Source organism: Eumetopias jubatus, unplaced genomic scaffold (assembly GCF_037043125.1).
Source record: "Eumetopias jubatus isolate StellerSeaLion01/CBP00866 unplaced genomic scaffold, mEumJub1_p1.0 scaffold_13, whole genome shotgun sequence".
Taxonomy (NCBI): Eukaryota; Metazoa; Chordata; class Mammalia; order Carnivora; family Otariidae; genus Eumetopias; species Eumetopias jubatus.
Genome location: NW_028274819.1, coordinates 107,647,481 through 107,668,680, shown reverse-complemented (window position 1 = coordinate 107,668,680; position 21,200 = coordinate 107,647,481). Strand labels below are relative to the sequence as shown.

The window sequence follows — 21,200 nt, the reverse complement described above, 5'->3', positions numbered from 1 at the left end:
GTCAGCTGTACATCTGGAGGCAGGAAGGCCTCACTGACAGTAATCTGCCATACTTCTGGGTGCTGATGACACGGAGCTGGTTTTGAACTTCCTAAATTCCGTTTTTACAAATTAGACTTTCCCGTCAGGGTGTCCGTCAACATGTTCTGTGGCAACAAACGCAAGAATAGTAACACAACTACTTGCCACAGCCTTTTCTGGACTCTGTGAAGTTTCTGCTTTGCAGTTCCTCAATTACCATGCTGTATTAGCATGTTTCTTTCTCGGCTGGCTTTGAGACGGCGTTTTCTGCTTCACACCAGTGCCTGGCTCTCACCTCACCATTACCTTGGTCTTTGTGTAAATACGTATCACTCGCAGATGGCTCATGAAAAGTCCCTCTGTTAAATCACAATGTTCTCTCTGTTTTTAAAGAGAAGAGAGGTCTGGAAAGTCAGGTGACTTACCTAGGGAGTAATGGTGGTTGGTGGTCGTAGTGGGTCTTCAGGATAGCCGCTCCCGGTTTCCACTCTCATCAGTCTACGGGTTCTCCCGTGTGTCCTGGTAGAGCACACACCCACTGTCCCACTGTCATCTCATTTTCCGTGCCTTGTCCTTTATTTTTTTCTTCCGAGCACTTATGTGACTTTACATTCTCTATTTACGTGATTGTTGTCCTTTTCTTCCACTCCAGTGGAATGAGGGTAGCTACCTGAAGGAAGGTACCTGCCCCCAGCACTGAGAACGGGGCCTGACATACAGTAAACCCATAAGTTTTTTGAATGAATGGACTGTTTTCTAATATCCCAATAAAATAACAGTTTTTAAGATACTGACTGTTATATGTCACACAAGACATTTCCTCATCATTCGTACGGATGCTGCATAAGCAGTCTGTATCCAGTGGAGTATGTTTCCTATTAACTGGGAGGTTAACAGACATCTGGATGTTACTTTGGCAAAGGGAGCCCAGATTTACACTAGGAATATGGAGTAAGGTGGTGTATAAATCATATGAAGAAAGAGTGCAATTTAAAGTTGTTGGAAGTTGCCCAGGAAGCCTATAGAATTGACATGTAATGGATCCTTGTGAAATTACTGAAAAGAGGTCAGCACCTGAAGCAGGCTCGGCCAAAATATAGTTGTATTATGTCAGATGCTTACTGTAAAGCAAGATTAGTGCTGTTAGCATCATGAGGTTCCTGATTGTGTTAGTGCGCTTAACTGCGTGGATTATACCAACTTGCTCCAAGATGAGCATAAATCCTTAACTGTAAAATGTTTCCCTGAAAACTTACTGCTCATAGGAGCCCTGTCTGGCTATGAGCCACACTGAAACTTCTGCTCTGAAAGTCTGAAAGAACTTTTCCTTCGCACGCAGAGGCCTGAACTTTTTTCATGTGGTCATAAAAAAGGACTGAAGAGTTGGAGCAGTGGGTGGTGTTCTTTCTGTCACACCCGCTTCCTCTCCCTGCTTCTTCAGTGTCAGCGGCTGCCAGCATGGCCGCCCATGCACTGACAGGTGTGACCCCCATTCGTTGCCAAAAGTCGAGACGCTGTGGGAATCCCATCTTGAAGACTGGCTGGTGACAGGAGTGAGAGGAGCTGACAAGAGAATGTGTGTGCCTACAGCTTCACTTTGCTTGCAGTTTAATTAGTGGCCTTTCAAAACAATGGCAGCTACTGAAATCCTCTGGCAACCAATTACTAGTTAAAAACAAGAGAATAGGTTTTGTCTAAATTGTCTTGAGTTTTACAGTGTTAGACCTGGAAGATGATTGAGTCAAATAGACCTTTTTAAAAATTTTTCAGACAAGGACACAGATGTCCAGAAATGAAGTATTTATTCAGGATTATGCAGTAGGGCTAGCAAAAAAGTGAGAACATTAAGCCAGGTCCCCTGACTCCAGATCAGTGCCCTGACTTCTGTGTTACCTTGTTCCTAACCGTGAACTGTATGTGTAAATTGTGTAGATTTGAGCCAGCTCCTGAAATCCAAGCTAATTTTCTTTTATGCCTAGTTATTTTAGTCTTTATATGTATTATGGGCTGATATGGGATTTATTGATCAATTTTGAGCATTCGATATGTGCCAGATACTGTGCTGGGCCCCGAGAATACATGAATAGGATAGACAACTGCCCTCAAGGAGATCAGATTAATTCTTGGCGGAAACACAGGAAAGCACAGGAAAGTCAAACAACAGTATGGGGACAGGAGGGTTGGAGGTGCCACGGTAGCCAGCAGGACTGCTTGGGTCCACCTGGCTCCTGTTCTGCATACGTTTGGGAATGGAGCCGGCAGCGCATCGCCCATTAAGACACTGAGATGATGTGGAGGCACGTAGCTTCTCCTCCAGAGTATTTCATGACATTTTCCTTTATGCCTGCTGGGTCACTGGATTGTGGCAGCATTACGTTATCCTGACTGGGACAGTCTTTTCAGGGGTTTGCTCACTTTATTTATAAAGTTTGTGTGAAAGTTTAAGAAATACAGGTTGTAAGGCAGAAAGTGGGGAGAATGCACCATTTCAAATCATTATACAGAGGGCAGTGGTTTTCTGTTGATGTCGCCTGTCCCCTGCCCCGTACTTACTGTTCTCCTGTCTGCAGTTAGTTCAGCAGTGGCCACAGGCGCAGAAACCGGTCCTGAAGCACACTGAGGATGAGGACGGTGCTGGTGGCATCAACTTAGCTGAAGCCAAGGAGAGGCTTCAAGCGGAGGACAGATTTGACAAAGAAGAATATAGGAAGAAGATCAAGGCAAAGCATCGGGTGAGCTTTCCATCTTGAATTAATACTGAATAACATTTTCTATGTCCCTAAATATTCGTTAGATGTTCATCAGTAACCATATTACTTTCTTCATTGATTTCTTGAACACTTCTTTCTCTGTGGGTATTTTGTCATCTTATCTAGTCTCTTTCTCTTGCTTCTGCTGGTGGAGTCTTGTATCCTGACTGGTTTCTAAGAACGTTGCCCCAATCTGCTTTTGGTTGAGGGAACCCAAATAATGTTAGTGATTTCTTTTTAAAGTTTTGATTTTGAGATTAATGTAGTTTCACATGCAGTTGTAAGAAGTAACAGCCTCTGTATTACTCTCTCATCCTCTGTGCTCCATTTCTCTAATTTTTGCCATTTCAGGAATGTTAGGTAAATGAAGCGGTGTAATGTGTTTGTAGCCTTTTGGGACTTGCGTTTTATACTCAGTGAAACTCTGTGTAAATTCACCCAGGTTGTTGTGTGTCTGAGTGCTTGGTACAGATGTACCACAGGTTCTTCACCATTTACCTGTTGTTTCCAGCCTCAGCTTAATAGTTGATAGTGCATGGAAGATTTACTTAGTGTATTTAAAAAAAAATAGAAAAGAAGAAACCTTGTAAGAGGGAGTGCTTCTGTATAAGCATGCGCACCGTTAGCCTCACACTTGGCAGTTTTCTGTTATCCTTGAACTGGGCTACTCCATTGTGGTCACTCCTGGTCTTACCATCTTATCACACTACTTAATTCCCACAAAAGTGGACATTTCACTAGATAAGTGGTTCAGTTAATGAGACAAGGCAGATTTATATTTTTAAGGACATTTCTATAGCATAACCTTGAGATAATGAATGATTTCAGGGGAACATAGTCTCATGCTCAAGAATCACTGCTATAACGTGAGGTTCTGGGTTAAGAAACTTGTAAGGTTTTGGATGTGGACATTATTAACTATATCCTGAGAAGGATTCTTGCGGGTTTTGACTCCTCTTTGACCTTGTAATGATTCAGTGGCTCAGTCAACTTTTATAGAGCAGCAGTTCTCGTTTCTTCAAGGTTCGATGCAGCTTCGCCGTAGCATTTAATGAATAAGAAAAAGTAGACATTGAAGATGGCTGCAGGGGTGGAAATGAATGGTGAGAAAATCCTTTTAGAAATGTGGGGAACAAATGAACCTCAAACAGTTTGCAGTTCAGAATGTTATTTTGAAAACTAAACATTTCGTGCATTGCTGTTTATTACAGTACTTTAAATTGAAACTTGGTACTAATTATTAAAATTTTTTATAATAATTAAAATTTTTAATATTAAAATGTCAGCAGCATGTCACATTTCCACTTAGAGTACTTATCCAGGGAAGATTGAGCATAAGGACATTTTATCCTTTATTTTGACACTGTAGCCAGCAGTACAAGCAACAGAGGTGTTTCCCACTGCTGCGCCTTCTTGTCTCCCCTGCTCTCCCTCCCCCGTGTGTGCAAGTTACTATATCCAGGCTGTGGAATATTGTTTCTGAAACCTTTAAAATCTTAATTTCAAATTGACTAAGTGTACATTTATTACACATTGTTTGTGTGCTAGGCTCTGCCCTAGGCTGTGAGGATAGAGTACTTAAAATACGTGGGTTCCTCTGTCCTTGGGAAGATTATAATTAAACAGTAGTTAACTGCACAAAAGCTTTTTATGCCTCTTTTTTTTACGTGAACATTTTTGAAATGAAAAATATATTCATGTTCTAAAATCAAGATCATAAAAAAGCTAGTTGAGGATGCCTGGGTGGCTCAGTTGGTTAGGCGACTGCCTTCGGCTCAGGTCATGATCCTGGAGTCCCGGGATCGAGTCCCGCATCGGGCTCCCTGCTCAGCAGGGAGTCTGCTTCTCCCTCTGACCCTCTTTCCTCTCGTGCTCTCTCTCATTCTCTCTCAAATAAATAAATAAAATCTTTAAAAAAAAAAAAAGCTAGTTGAGACATCTTGCTTCTGCCCATGCCTGTCTTCTTACTCATACCTACCCCCATAGGTAACTATTTTTATTAATTATTAATATACCCTAGGGGCATGTTGGCTCAGTTGGTTAAGCTCCGGGCGTGGAGCCTACTTTAAAAAAAAAAAAAATACTGACATATCCTGGTGTTTTTTTATGCAAATGTGAGCAAATAGAAATATAGATCCTTGGGTGCCTGGGTGGCTCAGATGGTTAAGCATCTGCCTTCGGCTCAGGTCATGATCCCAGGGTCCTGGGATCGAGTCCCGCATCGGGCTCCCTGCTCCTTGGGAGCCTGCTTCTCCCTCTGCCTCTCTCTCTCCCTCTCTCTCTTTCTCTCTGTCTCTCATGAATAAATAAATAAAATCTTAAAAAAAAAAAAAGAAATACAGATCCTTATTTTCTCCTTTGTTACAGGAAAGGTAAATATACTGTATGTAGATTGTTCCACACATTTCCATTTTCACTTACTTTTATGCTTTTAAATAATTTATTTTCTTTTTTAAAATGTTTTATTGTTATGTTAATCACCATATATTACATCATTAGTTTTTGATGTAGTGTTCCATGATTCATTGTTTGTGCATAACACCCAGTGCTCCACGCAGAACGTGCCCTCTTTAATACCCATCACCAGGCTAACCCATCGCCCTACCCTCCTCCCCTCTAGAACCCTGTTTGTTTTTCAGAGTCCATCGTCTCTCATGGTTCGTCTCCCCGTCCGACTTACTCCCCTTCATTCTTAGGGGAAGAATAAATAATTTATTTTCTTTGCATCATTGTTAAAAGTAGTGTATGATTTTTTAAACTGTCATGGTGACTATCTTACAGCAAGGTTGAACAGAGCACTTTGGGCTGACATAGTTGTGAGAGAAATCACAAGAACTTCACATACTACTGGTTCTGATGTCTGTACCTCTGTAACTAAAATAGACAGAAAGTCTTTTTTTTTTTTTTAAAGATTTTATTTATTTATTTGACAGAGACACAGCGAGAGGGGGAACACAAGCAGGGGGAGTGGGAGAGGGAGAAGCAGGCTTCCCGCCGAGCAGGGAGCCCGATGTGGGGCTTGATCCCAGGTCTTTTTTAACAAGTCAAAGCTTGTTGTTTTGTATAAAGTGCGTATATTCTGCACAAGGTAACCTATGGCATACTTTCCGTATCGGATGTTGAAAATATTATGTAGCCTGAAAAAAGCACAAGGGAATAACTAAAATAGTCTTCTCTCTGTTCAACTTTAATGTAAATGCTACCTGAGTCATAAGTGATTAGTTTCTTGGCATTTCCATCAGTAAAAATTATTACTTATGTACATGTAAGAATTTGTGTATTAAATTAGAGAAAATGTCACATTTGAGCACTTTGGAATTAGTAAGTTTATGACAGCATACATAAGACACAGTACAGGTACTCATATCAGTCATGCACCAAGCACCATGGACTGGATTTCTGCCTCAAAGACATGGAGTATTTTTTAAGTAGCAATTTGATCATTTGGCTTGTTTGGTGGAAGGAATGTTACACTGTAAGGAGCAGTACTTGCTTTTGAATCCTGAGTCTGGCATTGCCTGGTCCAGTGGGATTACCAGTCACCAGTATGGACTGCAGTGTCTTGTTATGAAAATGAGGAAGAGGGAGTGGGAGTTCATACCCGATGATCAGAGGGATCCTCTGGCTCTGTGTATAGGGAGGATATGGGAATGAAATAACCCCTTGTTGTTTGGAAAATGGAATTTTAATTGGTCATCTTTCCCTGCTGATAAAATGGGTTCCTTGCTTGATGGTAAGGCCTCCTTCTTGTTCACTTATTTTCCAGTGGTTACTAAAATTTAACTTAGAAGCAAAATATATTATTAATCCTGCACAGATTATTTTATCTTAATTGCTTTATCTGAACACATTATTGGTTTTGAAATCATATCTTTTTCCTAATTGAGTATATTACTTATTCTAATGACAATTCTTAGTTCTTCTAGCATAAGGTTTTACCTTGGGCAAATGTAATTATGTTTCCCTTAAAATTGTCACTCATAATTTTGTTACTTCTATGGAAGAATACTGAGAGAATTGTATGTCCCTAAAGAACACTTGAAATACTAACTTAGGATCTAGGAATAAGCTTTACTTCATGAAGAAAGAAAAAGAAGAAAGAAACTTTAACAAAAAATTATGAGTGAGGGATGTGCCTGAGAAAATTGTACATGTGAAGAGAAAACTCTACAAAATCTCTATTTTTAAAAATATGTGTCAATTTTAGGAGTTTTCTTAAGCTTATCAATGTTCTTTTAGCATATTTAGACTACTTCATGACTATTTTTTTGGTTTCAAAGGATAACGTATTTAATATATACGTGAATTTTGTCATAATGATCCTGTTTGAAACGTGGTGTTTGCTCCTGCTGTTTTTAAACTTAACAGGTTTACACCATGGTTTCAAGCACACACTCCGTCTCTGTGGTGTAAGTAAGACTCAGCTGTTCATTTTTGTCCTCCATGCTGATACACCTATTCTTGACTCATATTTTCAGCTCGCAGATTCTGAAAGCCGTGTAATTTCTACTATGACTCAAGTAAATATCTTCGTTCTAACAATTTAGAAACTGAGCAGTAAGAATTTTAACTAGTTTGTAAGAAACCCAAAAAAGCCGTTACAGCCTCACTGGGAGTAGAATTTAGCTGTCTGCTGCTGGAGCTCAGAGCTCCCTGCTCTGTGGACTTCAGGCCCTCGTGTACCTGCTGTGGGTCACTGAGTCAGCAGTGTTATTTACCTTTGTGAGTCTTCTTTCCAGCCATTAACCATCGATTTTTTTTCCCCCCTGAGACCATTCCAGCCTTCAGCTTTCCCTGACAGGTGGCTGTACCTAAGTAGGGCTGTTACTATTTAATAAGCTGAACCTCTTGAAACCACTCATCAGAAGTAAGATTATAGCAGGAGCTATAATATTTGCATAGAAGACCATTAGTAAGTTAGTATATTATAAAGGCAAAACCACTACTTTTGGATGGAAACAATGTGTTTTCTTGTAATTCAGTCAGAACTCTGAAAGGTGGGCTATGGATCACATCAGTGAAAGGTGTCTTTAATGGAGTGAAAATCTGCTTTGTGGTGTGTGTCATCATTCTTAGCTCTAAAAGATTACAGTATTTAGGGTGATAATATCTGCTAGACCGGCTGGGAGTGGAGAGAAGCAATATATCATGAAGTTCTCTTTCATTCCCTTGAAATTTGCTTTGAGTGCTTTATCCATTTTGGACTGCGTGTTTAGATAACGCTGCCATGTCAAGATGTGGCTTGCCAAAAGATGGTAGAGTACTGCTCTGAGTCCCACTTACTACTAGTGTGAACAGTAGACAGGAAAGAATTAAAGGGACTTTTTAGAAAATCTATTTTGTTTTTGTTTTTGTTGACACAGGATTTAGTTGCCATGGAATCCAGGTATCTTAAACATAAATGTATATGATAGTCAAGAGGGAGGGAAGCAGTAATCAGGCACCTTAGAATAGTAGTAACAAGAACATTGACAATAAAAAGCAGCTAGTTGATTGAGCCCTGCACTAAGTGCTTTGTATGTATTATTGTATTATGTGCTAACAACTTCTGAAATAAGTGAGCTAGCCTCAAACTACAGATGATAAAACAGACTTAGAAGGAGCAGGTAGTTTGTCCAGGGTCCCACAAGTCACAAATAGCAGCCCTGAGACTCTTACCTCAAGGTCTTTGTTTTTAACTATTCAGTCTGTTTATACCTATCTTAAACCATCAGGCATTCTCTTACAGTAGCTAACTCTGAAACAGTGAATGAAAGGGTTGGAACAGGCGTGGAGATTTTGAGGAAGGAATGACAAATAATGGAAAGTGTTCTTATTTCCAGAGTAAGATCACTGGTGTCAAATAAATTAAGGAATAATGTAAGTGTTGCGGTTAGTAGCTTAGTTTAGGATCCAATACTAGTAATGTCTTTGCCTGAGTGTTCATTGAATATCTATATAGTTACTGGTACCAGAGTGCATTTTTAAGTGGCTGTGAGTCCAAGAGTCTAAGGCATTGTCAGAGAATGGTCTGGCTCAGATGACCTGAAGAAATTTTGTTACTGTCAGAAATGTCCTCATGAGGATAAAGGACTAAGCATCTGGTGTTTAACTCTTAAATGAACTTTATGAGTAAAGTTTACTTACAGGAGAGGAAAAGAGAGCCTCTTCTTGTACATCCCTAACCCCCTTTCAGTTTCAGTCCTTCCTTCTACCATTACAACAAGGTGCACTGCAAGAAAGGAGCCAGCCTGTTACTATGGAACCTTTGCCTGTCATTCGGAGATGTCTGCCTGGGAAGTTTCTGTTTTTATTCCCAAGAGCTTATAACATCTTGTGATATTCAGTTCAGCTTATTGGTACATGGGCCCTCCTTCATATCCAGCATCCAAAATAAGACGTTTAAATACTCAAAATTGCATAAATCTTATCAACTGTGCGACAAGTCTTTGAGCTGTTTATAATCTCTATTTTTTATGGTTAAAATGGGATTATGGGGTTTTTTTGAAACATTCTATTACGTTTGAGGGGTGGGGTGGTGGTTGTTAGACTGATGGTCAGTAGAGACTGGGGTGAGGAACAGGGGCAGAGTTTGATGCTAAGGTAATTGAAGGGGTCTGACAAGGCGAGGTCATAGACTACAAAGACCAGGTGGGAGCTAGACTGTGTTTTGCCAGTCCTTAGAGCCCACCGTGGGGCCTGGCACATAGTAGCTCAGCAGATTTTGAAAGAATTAATTAATAAATCAGTGTTTCCACATACACTTATTTTTCTCCCTGTCTTCATATCCTTGTTGGAGTTGTTACAGATTTATATATTGAAGATCAATTTTTTACATCATTCTCATGAAACTGTGGAATAGGGAACAGATCAGAGAACCTGGCTTTGTTCTGAGTCCCTGGCAAGGATTTAGGCTAACTGGGGTTGTTTGGAGGGCAGGGGATGTCTTCAGGGCCAAAGATCCTTGTAATCATTCTTTTTACTCACTTCTGTTGACCCAGTTTTCTTCCCCGAAAAAAGAGGTTCCTATACTACTGAAATAGGGATGGACGTCTCCTCCTGCTCTCTGTCACAGCTGGGAAATCGGTTCCTTACCAGAGTGACGCAGTTGCCTGAGAGTCATCCAAACGGCTAATGTTTCCACCACTTCCTGAGTTGTGTTTCCAAATCTACAAATTTCCAAGATTGCCATAGAGTGAAAATGATTTAAATACATAGTCCTGACTGCTGATAAAATTCATACTTTATGGCATTTTCTTTTCTCAAAGCTAAGGACCTAGAGTTTGTGAGAAGCCAAAAGAAGTATAATAACATCTATAAAAGGAGCATTTTGTACCTTGAAATGTGATTTTTCTGTTTTCCTATCCCTTGTGAATTTGGTTTCTATTATTGAATTTCATGCTCTTCTTACATTTAATCATTTGTAGCATGGTAGGACTAAAGATAAAATTTTGCCTTCTTTTTGTGTGGCATAAAATAGCTTTAGGTACCACTCTGTCCTCAAAAATAGGAAAATAAATGATTTAAAGCATTTGAACCACATAAAATTAAGGGGGAAGGAGAATCTCAATTACTGAATCTAATAAAATTCAGTTATATCTGCCCTCTCAAGTCCTTGTATGCCAACCCTTTGTCTTTATGTCTTCTCATTTATAGCATCTACAATTCATATATGTGTGTATATACACACAGACACACATTTTAAGTTAGTTTTTCCTGCCTTAGCAAAGGAAAAAAAATGTACTTTCTTCCTATATCCATTTCCCAAATTTTGGATTACCATAAATTCTACTTCCTGTTTTTCTCCTCTATTTGAAGACTAATGTTTACTCCTTCCTCTTTTCAGATAGAGTGCTAACATAGCTTTTTAAGATAAGAAAGAAAAGTTTTCTCATTTTCCTTGTGTTTCACTCAGTATTGAAAGTTCTTTTTATTTGCACTGAAGCTCCATGTCATGTTCACTTCCTATTTTCAAGGTTTTAGATATACTTCATCCATCTGGGACTTGTGGTAGAAATCTTTCAAGGAAAAATTAGCCCATTTGCATACACATGTGAATTCTGATAGCCAGTTAAAATTTGAAATTTGTAATGTCCCTCCTTGTCTATAATAAGCTAATACTGGAATTCTGTAACAGTGGAAAATTGTCAACATATTTTTTCTGCTAGGATTAAAATGGCTAGATGAAAAGGCCCAGAGTAGAGATTATGTTTACTTGTATAGACAGGGTTTTTCTGATTTGAACATATTGAGGTTATTCTTTGGAACTTTGAAGTGCCAATTTCAGATCATCTAATGTGTTGGGAGAAGGTCAGTTACTGAATAATTACAACAAAAATTTTTGTGACTGTTAAATGTGTTTATCTTTTTTTCCCCCCTGCACAGAAGACTGGCAAAAACTAATTAGATAATGTCCACAAAATGCTATCAGGAAAAAAAATATGCTATCAGGATGAAAAGACCCATACAGTAGCAGACCATTATTAATAATAAAAGGAAATGGAACATTTGTCTTAAACAGATTGATAAGATAAAAACACTATACATTCACGAAATAAGTATACTTTCTAATGGACTGGAGAGTGGGGAAGAGGTGTGCTGGAGTTGAGGAAGGGGAGAGGTGTGCTGGAGTTGGTGGAGGAGAGAGGTAGGCTGGAATTGAGGGGGAGGAAAAGTGTGCTGGAGTTGAGGGAGGAGATGGGGAGGGGTGAGCTGGGAGGTGTGCTGGAGTTGAGGGAGGAGATGGGGAGGGGTGAGCTGGGAGGTGTGCTGGAGTTGAGGGAGGGGAGAGGTGTGTTAGACTTGAGGGAGGAGAGAGGTGTGCTGGAGTTGAGGGGGAGAACGTTGGCTCTGAGACTGGTTTTAATCTCAGGTTCATCACTGAGTGGCTGTGTGATTTCAGACCAGATACTTAATTCCTTTGGTTCTTTTTTTTTCATCTATAAAATGTGAAAAATAATACTTTCTAAGTTTTGTTAAATGGTTTAAGAATATATGTGAAATGTTTAACATACTGCTATTTAATTCAGATCTATTAGTGTTAGTAGGAAAATAACAATCTTAATAATAATAATGTGTTAATGGGCACACAGGTTTTTTTTCCAGAAGTTCAGTTTCATTACTGTCTAGTTATTTGATGTTTTATACAGCTGTATCTCATGTAAGTATAGTTTTAAAATTACTTTCCGCAGCACGACGCTTGAAAGTCACTGTGACCTTTTAGAATAACATAAAATACTGCTCTGCTTAATTTTACCTTCTAAAACATGAAAACTTCCTTTTGTGGAAAATAGAAGTAAAGCGTGTGTGTAAGAGAGAAGAGAGATTACAAATATTACAAGTACAAAAATGTAATATTATATTACCAATGTGTGCATCCACAAACGAAAGCCAGCTCTCCAACTGAGAGTAACTATGATCAGTTGTTGTTAATTCTTTTCTTTAATATTTGGCTACTTTCATCTATTCTGTAGTCTGCTAATGCTCATAGAAAGTCAGTAAATGATGGCAACTTTTATGAAAAATTTGGATGCAAATGTTGAGAAACTGCCATCCATGAACTTTTTCCCTCCCACAAACTGAGGAAGCATTGAGAGTATTTTATTTTAGTGGCAGAACGACTCTCACAAGCCCATCAGAGAACCAGTTCGGGGATGGCATGTAATAGCAACTGCATTAATTGGCTGCTTGTTAAAGTAATACCAGGTATTATTTTCTTCTGTTATCAGTGTCATCTGTTAAAGTCTCCAAACCCTGACATTTTGATTTTTATTAGGTTGTATTGGAACAAAGCACTAGACTCTGCACGTGAAGGCCCGGGTTAGAGAACAGTCCTGTCATCTAGTCTGCTTTTCACAAAGAGCAAATCACGTTCACAGTTCTTGTTTAGCCTTCCTTTTCCTCTCACCTTGGTCCTGGGACTTCCAATCTTTAGAATGTTCCTCTGTATAATTGCATATTGTTTAAGTTTTACCTGCCCTTTTAATTTTTTGTTTTATTTGGAAGTCAAAGGAATACCCATTTTCTCTGAAACTGGGTTAGAGATAGAATAATAACAGAAAGGAATAATTTAACATTATGTATTATTTAGGGGTGTGACACATTCACAGTTGCTATGTGAATGTGAATTTTTGTTAGTTTCCCTTAGAATTTAGCTTTCCTACTGTGTAATCCGGAGCTCTAGAAACTGAATCTATAAGCTCTGTGGACCCCCCCCCATCTCTTTGCACTAATTATTATTTAACCCCTTTTGAGACTTTCAACATTTGTGTTCTCAGTTTGTCTAAAGGAGTCTATAAACCTAGAAAGGTAGTAGATTGTAGCAATTGACTGTCTTTCTCAGTGCTGGGAGCAACAGAGCAGCCTCAGGTCCTCAGAGGATGCATTAGAATTGGCTTTTGAATCTGGAGAACGTCATGTATATGTACAACATCATGGTAACAGCAGAGTTCCCAGGTTTAGAAAACTTGTTAATTCTCATATTAATAAATGTTGTAATAGTGAGTCATGGTCATAAAAGGAAATTACTTGTGGGGTGCCTGGGTAGCTCAGTCATTGGGTGTCTGCCTTCGGCTCAGGTCATGATCCCAGGGTCTTGGGATCGAGCCCCGCGTCGGGCTCCCTGTTCGGCGGGAAGCCTGCTTCTCCCTCCCACTCCCCCTTCTCGTGTTCCCTCTCTCGCTGTGTCTCTCTGTCAAATAAATAAGTAAAATCTTTAAAAAAAAAAAAAGGAAATTACTTGTTATTTACTCAGCTTTTACGTTGACCTAGCAGTTCATTAAAATTTTTTACAAATGTAAATTGTTGGCTGTGAACTTTGGATCAAGTCTAGCCTTTTTATTATTTCAGCACTTTGTTTTTGAAGAGAAAAAGAGTTTTTTTTTTTTAATTTAAAACAAAGTTTTTTGGGGGGTGCCTGGGTGGCTTAGTCGGTTAAGCGTCTGCCTTCAGCTCAGGTCATGATCTCAGGGTGTCAGGCTCCCTGCTCAGAGGGGAGTCTGCCTCTCCCTCTCTCTTCCCCTCCCTCCTGCTTGTGCATACACTCTCTCTTTCTCTCTCTCTCAAATAAATAAAATCTTTAAAAAAACTAAAATTCTTTTCACCTTTAGCCGGGTTATTTTGTTTTGAATTTTAATATTGTACACACTAATTTTTTTTTTAGTTTTAAAAATGTTAGTGTTGCATTTTCTGCCTGTTTTATGATCATTGGAAAACTAATGGGGCAATTAGAAAACAATTTAATAAAATAACATGCTTAATAAGAATGATCTTCCATTGTTTTTTGTTTGAGAAAATGTTGCTCCTTTTCTAAGAACGGATTTCATATCCTTTATAAATTTTCCTGTTAGAGAAAAAGAGAAATAGTCACTAATGCATTTTTTCCCTATTTGTTCTAATAGCTGACATTGATTATATACCAGTCATATGTCAGACATTGTGCCAAGCACTTATGCATAGTATTTTATATAATTCGTATACCAATTTTATGAACTGTGTACTCCTGTTATCTTCATGTTTCAATGAGAAAATGAATTACAAAATATAAATAAGTTGCCAAAAATTGCACAGCTATTAAATGGTAGAACTGTGATCTGATTCCAGATCTGTTTGACACATACTTAATGATTACGATTCCTTACGCCCAGCCCATCTTGGGCATTTAGTAAATATTTATTGAAAAATGAATGTCAGGTATCAGTTGGTTTTAAAAAAAAGTCAAGAATGTGTAGTCTGATTTACATGTAATAAACAAAAGTTTATATGCTGCTAATTTCCCCCTTTTTTTGTAGGAGAAAAGACTGAAGGAAAGGGAAGCCAGAAGAGAAGCCAGTAAGAAACAAGCAAAGGTAAGGGTTGGTATTTTTTAATGAGAAAAATGTTGTTAACATTGAATGGGATTTAAGTACTCTGCTTTTCCATATGCATTTTATATTTATTTATACATCATGACGTTCAGATTGGGTATAAGTCCATGTGTGCCTGTCATTTACTTTCTCCTGTTCGTTTCTTTCCTCTGTAATGCAGAATGAAAAATACCTAAGATAATTTGCTTCTTGGCCATTACCCTACTACTCTCGCCACCTTTTCCCATTCTGTTTTGTGCCTTTTAAATATGGGAGACTGTTGGCTTTGTGGGCCAAGCTCAACAGGACTTTGAACTCTGCCGTCCTTCCGCTAGGCAGACAGCTGTGTGGACCTACTTCGATAATAGAGAACTCTGAAGGCACTGCTTGCCTCAACTCCTGGGATCTAGGGGAAAGCACTCCTTATTGCGTGCCTTCACTATTTTCTGTAGACAAAAATTTTCAGCAAGTATATATGCACAGTATCACTCATATATGTCCTGTTGTGAACACCATCCATGTGCAGCTCTAATTTTTATCTGGGGTGTTTGACACTCAGAAGGGCTCAGCTTCTACATTCTGACTGCATTGAGTACAAATGACTCCCTAGAACCGGGACCCAGTAACGTGTATCATTTCTCATGCCGTGTCTCCTCGCGCTATGCCTGACTAGCCATGATTTCTTCTTGGCAGTTAGCAAAGGTCCGACTCCCTTGAGTAAGCCCATAATATTCTTTGTCATTTTTTCCATGCTGGCCATAACTCTCAGAGAGCAAGTTAGAGATGATAACTCATTTTATAGTTCTGAAGTGGGAAGCAATTACTCTGCAGTGTAAGATGAAAAGACTTCTTATATTCAGTATTAAATATCACTCTGTCTTCAAAGGTACCTGAAAATGAGAGCTGTAGTGTGTGCGGCCTGACTGCGAAATCAGGTGGCGGATTCTGCATATGCTTTTAAAATGCAGATATGCACTGTCGTGGCATTGAAATTGCATCTTAGGGGCTGGTGTGGGAAAAATTTAAATTTAGGAAGAAAACTTTAAATCTAACGAAAGCATTTGATATTTATGAATATTGCATGCTCAGCATAAAACTAAACTTACTTCACTAAGAAGCTCTCTCACTTTGCACATAAAATTCTAAAACGAAAGATGTAATCTGGAGCCAGAAGAAAACCTGCTTAGTGTATTTCCTTTGTGTGTATTCACGTATATTTGTGTATATTGCTAAAATGGTTTGTTTTATTCTTGTTGACACTGTAGCCTTCACCTGTGTGGTGGTTTAAGTCACGAATTGTTCTCACCCATGGGGCTGCCTCTTGTGCCTCTTCTTTCATCTTTCTGTCAATTGGCATATGTGTGTATTTGGTTTTGATGCTATACCAGCTGGGATATAAACAGAGAAACTGGCAATGGCTGTCAGTTCGGGTCCACTGGGGCAGATATCTAAAGTGAACTCCCCAAGCCAAGCACACCCTTCCACCCCCTAACCCCTGTTTGTCATCCATTTGTTCCTGACATCTGGGAATGAGGACGCCTCATTTCTGTCCAACCACTAAGGCCTGTCCTGGAAATAAACAGAAGAGGCTCTACAGCTGCCGTGGCTTTGCTGCTAGGCCAGGAGCCCTCAGTAGACAGAGGCTATGCTTTAGTGATGCTCACAACCTCGACTGGCTGCTCCCAGGTGATCTTAGCAGAGGAATGAGTGGCCGGGTTGTAGCCAGGACTCAAACATTTCCACGAGACACCAAGGACTGGCCGCAGTGACAGATTCAGGCTGACTGTTGGAGTCCCGAGGAATTAGCTTGGATCTACCTTTTTGCGGCTCACTTCTTTTCAATTGAAAGTGGTTGGGGGGTGCCTGGGTGGCTCAGTGTTAAGCGTCTGCCTTCAGTTCAGGTCGTGATCCCAGGGCCCTGGGATCGAGCCCCACATCCGGCTCCCTGCTCAGTGGGAAGCCTGGTTCTCCCTCTCCCACTCCCCCTGCTGGTGTTCCCCGTCTCGCTGTCTCTCTCTCTCTCTGTCAAATAAATAAATAAATAAAATCTTAAAAAAAAAAAAAAAAGTGGTTGGATGAAGGCTCCCTTTTCAGGCTTTTCAGGTGCCCCTTTGGAAACAGACCTAGAAGATATTATTGGGAGCGACTCTGTAAAAAGGGGTGATGGCCCTATGTTCTGTGATGTCTAAGAAGACATACATGGTGTGAATTATCAGGTGTCCTTATTGTCTTTGTTCATGTGCTTTAAATGATGGATAATTTAGTTTTAAAGTAAACTTTATCCTCTCTTTAATATATTTCCACATAATCACTGTGTGGTTATGGCACACTGTGGCTGTGCCTTCTGAGGCCCTTTGGTCAGCTTCAGGCTAGAGCATCTTTCAATTACTGGACCTACAAGATATCCAGAAGATGCCTTGGTGGTGACGGGAAGCGGTGTTTGCAGACCTGCTGTCACGGGACGTGTAGTCGTACCCATTTAGAGCTCTGTAGAGGATTGGTGCACAGCAGCTGACGGTGCGACAGAGGGAGACTTGCAGGGCTCTCTCAACCGTGTTTTGTGCTCCATTCGGCCAATATCATGTTCCATGAGGAGGAACATAGAAGATGCAGAGTATCGTTTTTAATTGGAAAAAATAGTGTTCGAAGGAAAGTTAATGGATCTGTCTTTATTTCCCCCCAAAGGTGAAGGCTTAATGGTGATGTGAGGTTTCAGTTTTATAAAGCATGGTTGGTGGTTATCTCTTCCGACATAGAAAGGCTTCCTAAGAAACATTGCTTTGAAGATGGAGTGCAGTGAAACAAAGTTGGAATGGATCTCTCAGGAATCTGATGCTACTCTTTGTTAAAAGAGAGATCTGAGATTCTCATAGAAAATGTGACGTGCAGTGCGAGAGGAGGAGTGAAATATGAAGTTGAAGCCCTTGAGGTTTTCTGGGTGCCCAGGGCTTAGTGATCTGGAAGGTAGAGGTCTTTGGAGTATCAAAACTTTGTTTAGCAGAGAAATATTTGAACTGCAAAATGGACTTTTTACTTTACCAGGATGTTGCGTGTTCTTATAACTTAGAAATTTTAAACTGAGGTTTGGAAAACACAGTTGTAGCAATGATCAGTAGATCACATTGCTCTTTAGGTTCAGGGAGGTGACATAATCCTGGAAATACAGCTTCACCTCATCCTTCAGCTCAATTTCATCTTGTCACTTTGGTGGTCACAAGTGCTTGTACCAACCTCTAATGTCTGGAACAATTTTGCAGAAATGTATAAGGAAAGGAACAACAGTGCCAAACCTTGAGGAAACAGATCCCCAGGAATATCTCAGTGCTGTGCTGCTTTTGAACAGAAAGTAGAGTTTATTAAACAGAAGTATGAGGTTGGTAAAAGTGAACAGTGAGTGTGGAGGAATAAAGAGTGGGAAGCAGCTCAGAGGAACTTAAATACTGGGAAGTTACGTTTTGCCTGAATATATTACAGATGCTAACGTTATTTTTTAGGCATGGGGGAAATTATATCAAAATAACTAAAGTGATGGCCTTTTCTGAGGTTGAAGTTTTATAGTTGTAAACTTTAGCTTAATTTTCTCTGGTTTTTATTGCCTTGTTTAATAAGGCAATAAAGTGACCCCAGAACACTTTATTTATTTGCTTAACAAATAGTAGACTTGGGAAACAGTTTTTTGGATACCAAGGTGGTACAGTTAGTTCTTTGAGGATATAGGATCCAGAGAGGTAGGAGTTGTGACTTTAGAGCGTGAGTAGGCCTAAAGATGGTCTAGAGTTGTTTCCTCATCCACTGGCCTGTCATATATTTTTTTCTGGCCACTAATAGTTTTATACCACTGTATTTATTCATTCTGAGAGGAACTTCTCTCTCTCTCTCTCTTTTTTTTTTTTTTTTTGGCTTTGGAATATCATTTTACTTATGAAATAATGATGATTTTAATTGTCATTACTTGACAAAGCAAAAACCCTCTGTCAATCCTTTGAAATCTTTTTTGAACTTTCCCTGGTCCATGACATTTAAGAGTGTGGCCTCCACTGATTTACTCCAGTAGTTTGGGTTGTAAACAGTACACTGAGTGCCTCGGTGTTCTGTAGAGGTATTTGGGGCAGGACCCTGGGCTCCCATTCTGACTTCAGTCAGAACAGCTCCATTTTTTCCTTCATGTATACTAAGCTTCCAGGGGAGCTTTTGTTTGAAATAATGGCTCTTCTTAAATACATACATACTTAATATTAAATAAATTAAGTCTAAAAGCAAGTAAATGACTTACCCCTCATCACTGGCTTCCTCGGTGGCAGAAATGACATGTGTACTTGGGCTCTCTGCAACCTCATACCCTGGTACTGTTACTGCTCCATGCTCCTTCTTGATAAGTTATTTTTTACCCCTTTAAAACAAACTGACTTATGTATGTGGGCTGGCAGCTGCTTGTAGAAAATGACTAATAGCAAATCCATGAAGAGAGAGCTCTGAGCTGACACGAGGAAGTGGGCTCTCTCCGTGTTGCTGGGTGCCCCCTGACATGTTGTTTCCCCTCTGGCTTCTTATCACCATATGCAGAATGAAGGGAGTATATGACATAGTCACTTGTAATCATGTTTACATTTCTGTGCTCCCATGTAACCGTGATCTGAGCCGAGATACGTAACAAATGTGTGCTTTGTACTCAGTGCATTTCCTGATATGGGTCCTCGGCCTTTCTCGACACTCGTGGAGAGCTCCTTTGTTTTCTCTCTCATCTTACTGCAGTCTTAACCTGCTGAAGGCTCATCTTTCCTTACAGAGCCACAAAGAGATGTTAATAAATGGTCATTCCTACGTCCTAAACCTTTCTATTTATTCCTTTCTGGCAGCATTTTATTGACTGACACCAAATTAAAATTTTTCATTTTGGGGGGAAATTTCTCCTCATTCCATGTGTTTCATATAACCCTTGCACCCCCCTCCCCATTTTTTCCGCTTTTTCTGGCATTTCATAGTTTTGACATTTTACTGGTCTCTTACTTTGTTTTTAATACGGTTAGGATTTCAAGGGCTCTAGAGGGTTTATTTTGAATCAAACAACTTTTGGTGAAATTAAAAACAGGATATGGAGGGGGGTGGGAGGGATGGGGTGGCTGGGTGATAGACATTGGGGAGGGTACGTGCTATGGTGAGTGCTGTGAATTGTGCAAGACTGTTGAATCACAGATCTGTACCTCTGAAACAAATAATGCAATATATGTTAAGGAAAAAAAAAAAGATAGCAGGAGGGGAAGAATGAAGGGGGGGAATCGGAGGGGGAGACAAACCATGAGAGACGATGGACTCTGAAAAACAAACTGAGGGTTCTAGAGGGGAGGAGGGTGGGGGATGGGTTAGCCTGGTGATGGGTGTTAAAGAGGGCACATTCTGCGTGGAGCACTGGGTGTTATGCACAAACAATGAATCATGGAACACTACATCCAAAACTAATGATGTAATGTATGGTGATTAACATAACAATAAAAAATTTTAAAAAATTAAAAACAGGATAATGGAAACATAAGTTTGTTTATAGTCCCAGTTCCTGGAGAAAGCAAAGGTCCTCCCTGAAAGTAAATTGCTCTCACACTTGAAGGGACTGAACCCTTCTAGGCTGCCCTTTGCTGCCCCTGATATAATCACTGATTTAATGGTGCCCTAAATGAGTCGTTCTCTTTCTCGGAGCAAACTGCTCAAATAATACCTTGCTTTAGTGCTATAGTAAGATCCATTATGCTATCTTTCTACTTTTTAAATAAACAACACAGTCTTTTAGATGACATGCTTTTTTCCCTTTAATATACCAAAGTGAGCGATGAAAACGGTTTAGCTTTTATTGTGATTCTCGTGTTGGTTTGGTTTGCGTGGATATCAATGTGATGGCTCCTTTCCTTCTTCTCTGCCCCTCTCTTCCCCTCCCTGCCCTTCGCTTCCTTCCCTTCCTCTTTCTTTCTTGATAATAAAGAAGGGGATTACTAAATTTGAACTTCGAACTATTGTGGATCACTTAAGAGATGCTTTTAGTCTCCCGTTGTCAGAGAATTGTCCTCCAGTCATGAAGATTTAAAGTTAACTATGGGAGGAAGAACAGCGCTGGTTATAATACCTTCCACATGGTGAACACATGCTGGTCTTTTAAGACTCAGCCTATTAGTCCTCCCTTTTATGAACACGTTTTGGACCACCTCAGATAAAATGGACCTCCGCTTTTGTAACTCCCACTTCAGTCTCCTGTATGCAGCGTCTGATGGCTTATGGCACTTACTTGGATACATGTCTGTCTTTTCCTGCTCAGCTCTAAGGCTTGTTCTTGGTGTCTTCCTCACAGTGCTTGTTTCATGATAAGTACTTGAGAAATGAGTGGGTGAAGGAATGGCTTAATGGGATACAGGGCACAGCCTTAAGAATTCTTTTAAAATATTGTTTATTGCTGTAAGATATACATAAGATTCACCATTTTAGCCATCTTTAAGTGCACTGTTTGGCATTAATTACATTCACATTGCTGTGCAACCACCCCCACTACCCATTTCCAGAACCTTCTCATCCTGGACAAAAATCTGTGCCCATGAAAAGCTAACTCTCCATTCCCACCTCCCCA

The 21,200-nt window shown here is 39.8% G+C and overlaps 1 protein-coding gene across 1 annotated transcript in view; it reads left to right on the top strand.

Annotated features, from left to right (window-relative positions):
• The window catches only part of DDX10 (DEAD-box helicase 10), a 268,814-nt gene that overhangs the window by 150,550 nt on the left and 97,064 nt on the right, over positions 1-21,200 (top strand). Inside the window, exons 15-16 of the mRNA XM_028105941.2 lie at positions 2,592-2,753; positions 14,540-14,596. Coding sequence (XP_027961742.1) covers positions 2,592-2,753; positions 14,540-14,596 — 219 coding nt within the window. The remainder of the gene's footprint in view (positions 1-2,591; positions 2,754-14,539; positions 14,597-21,200) is intronic.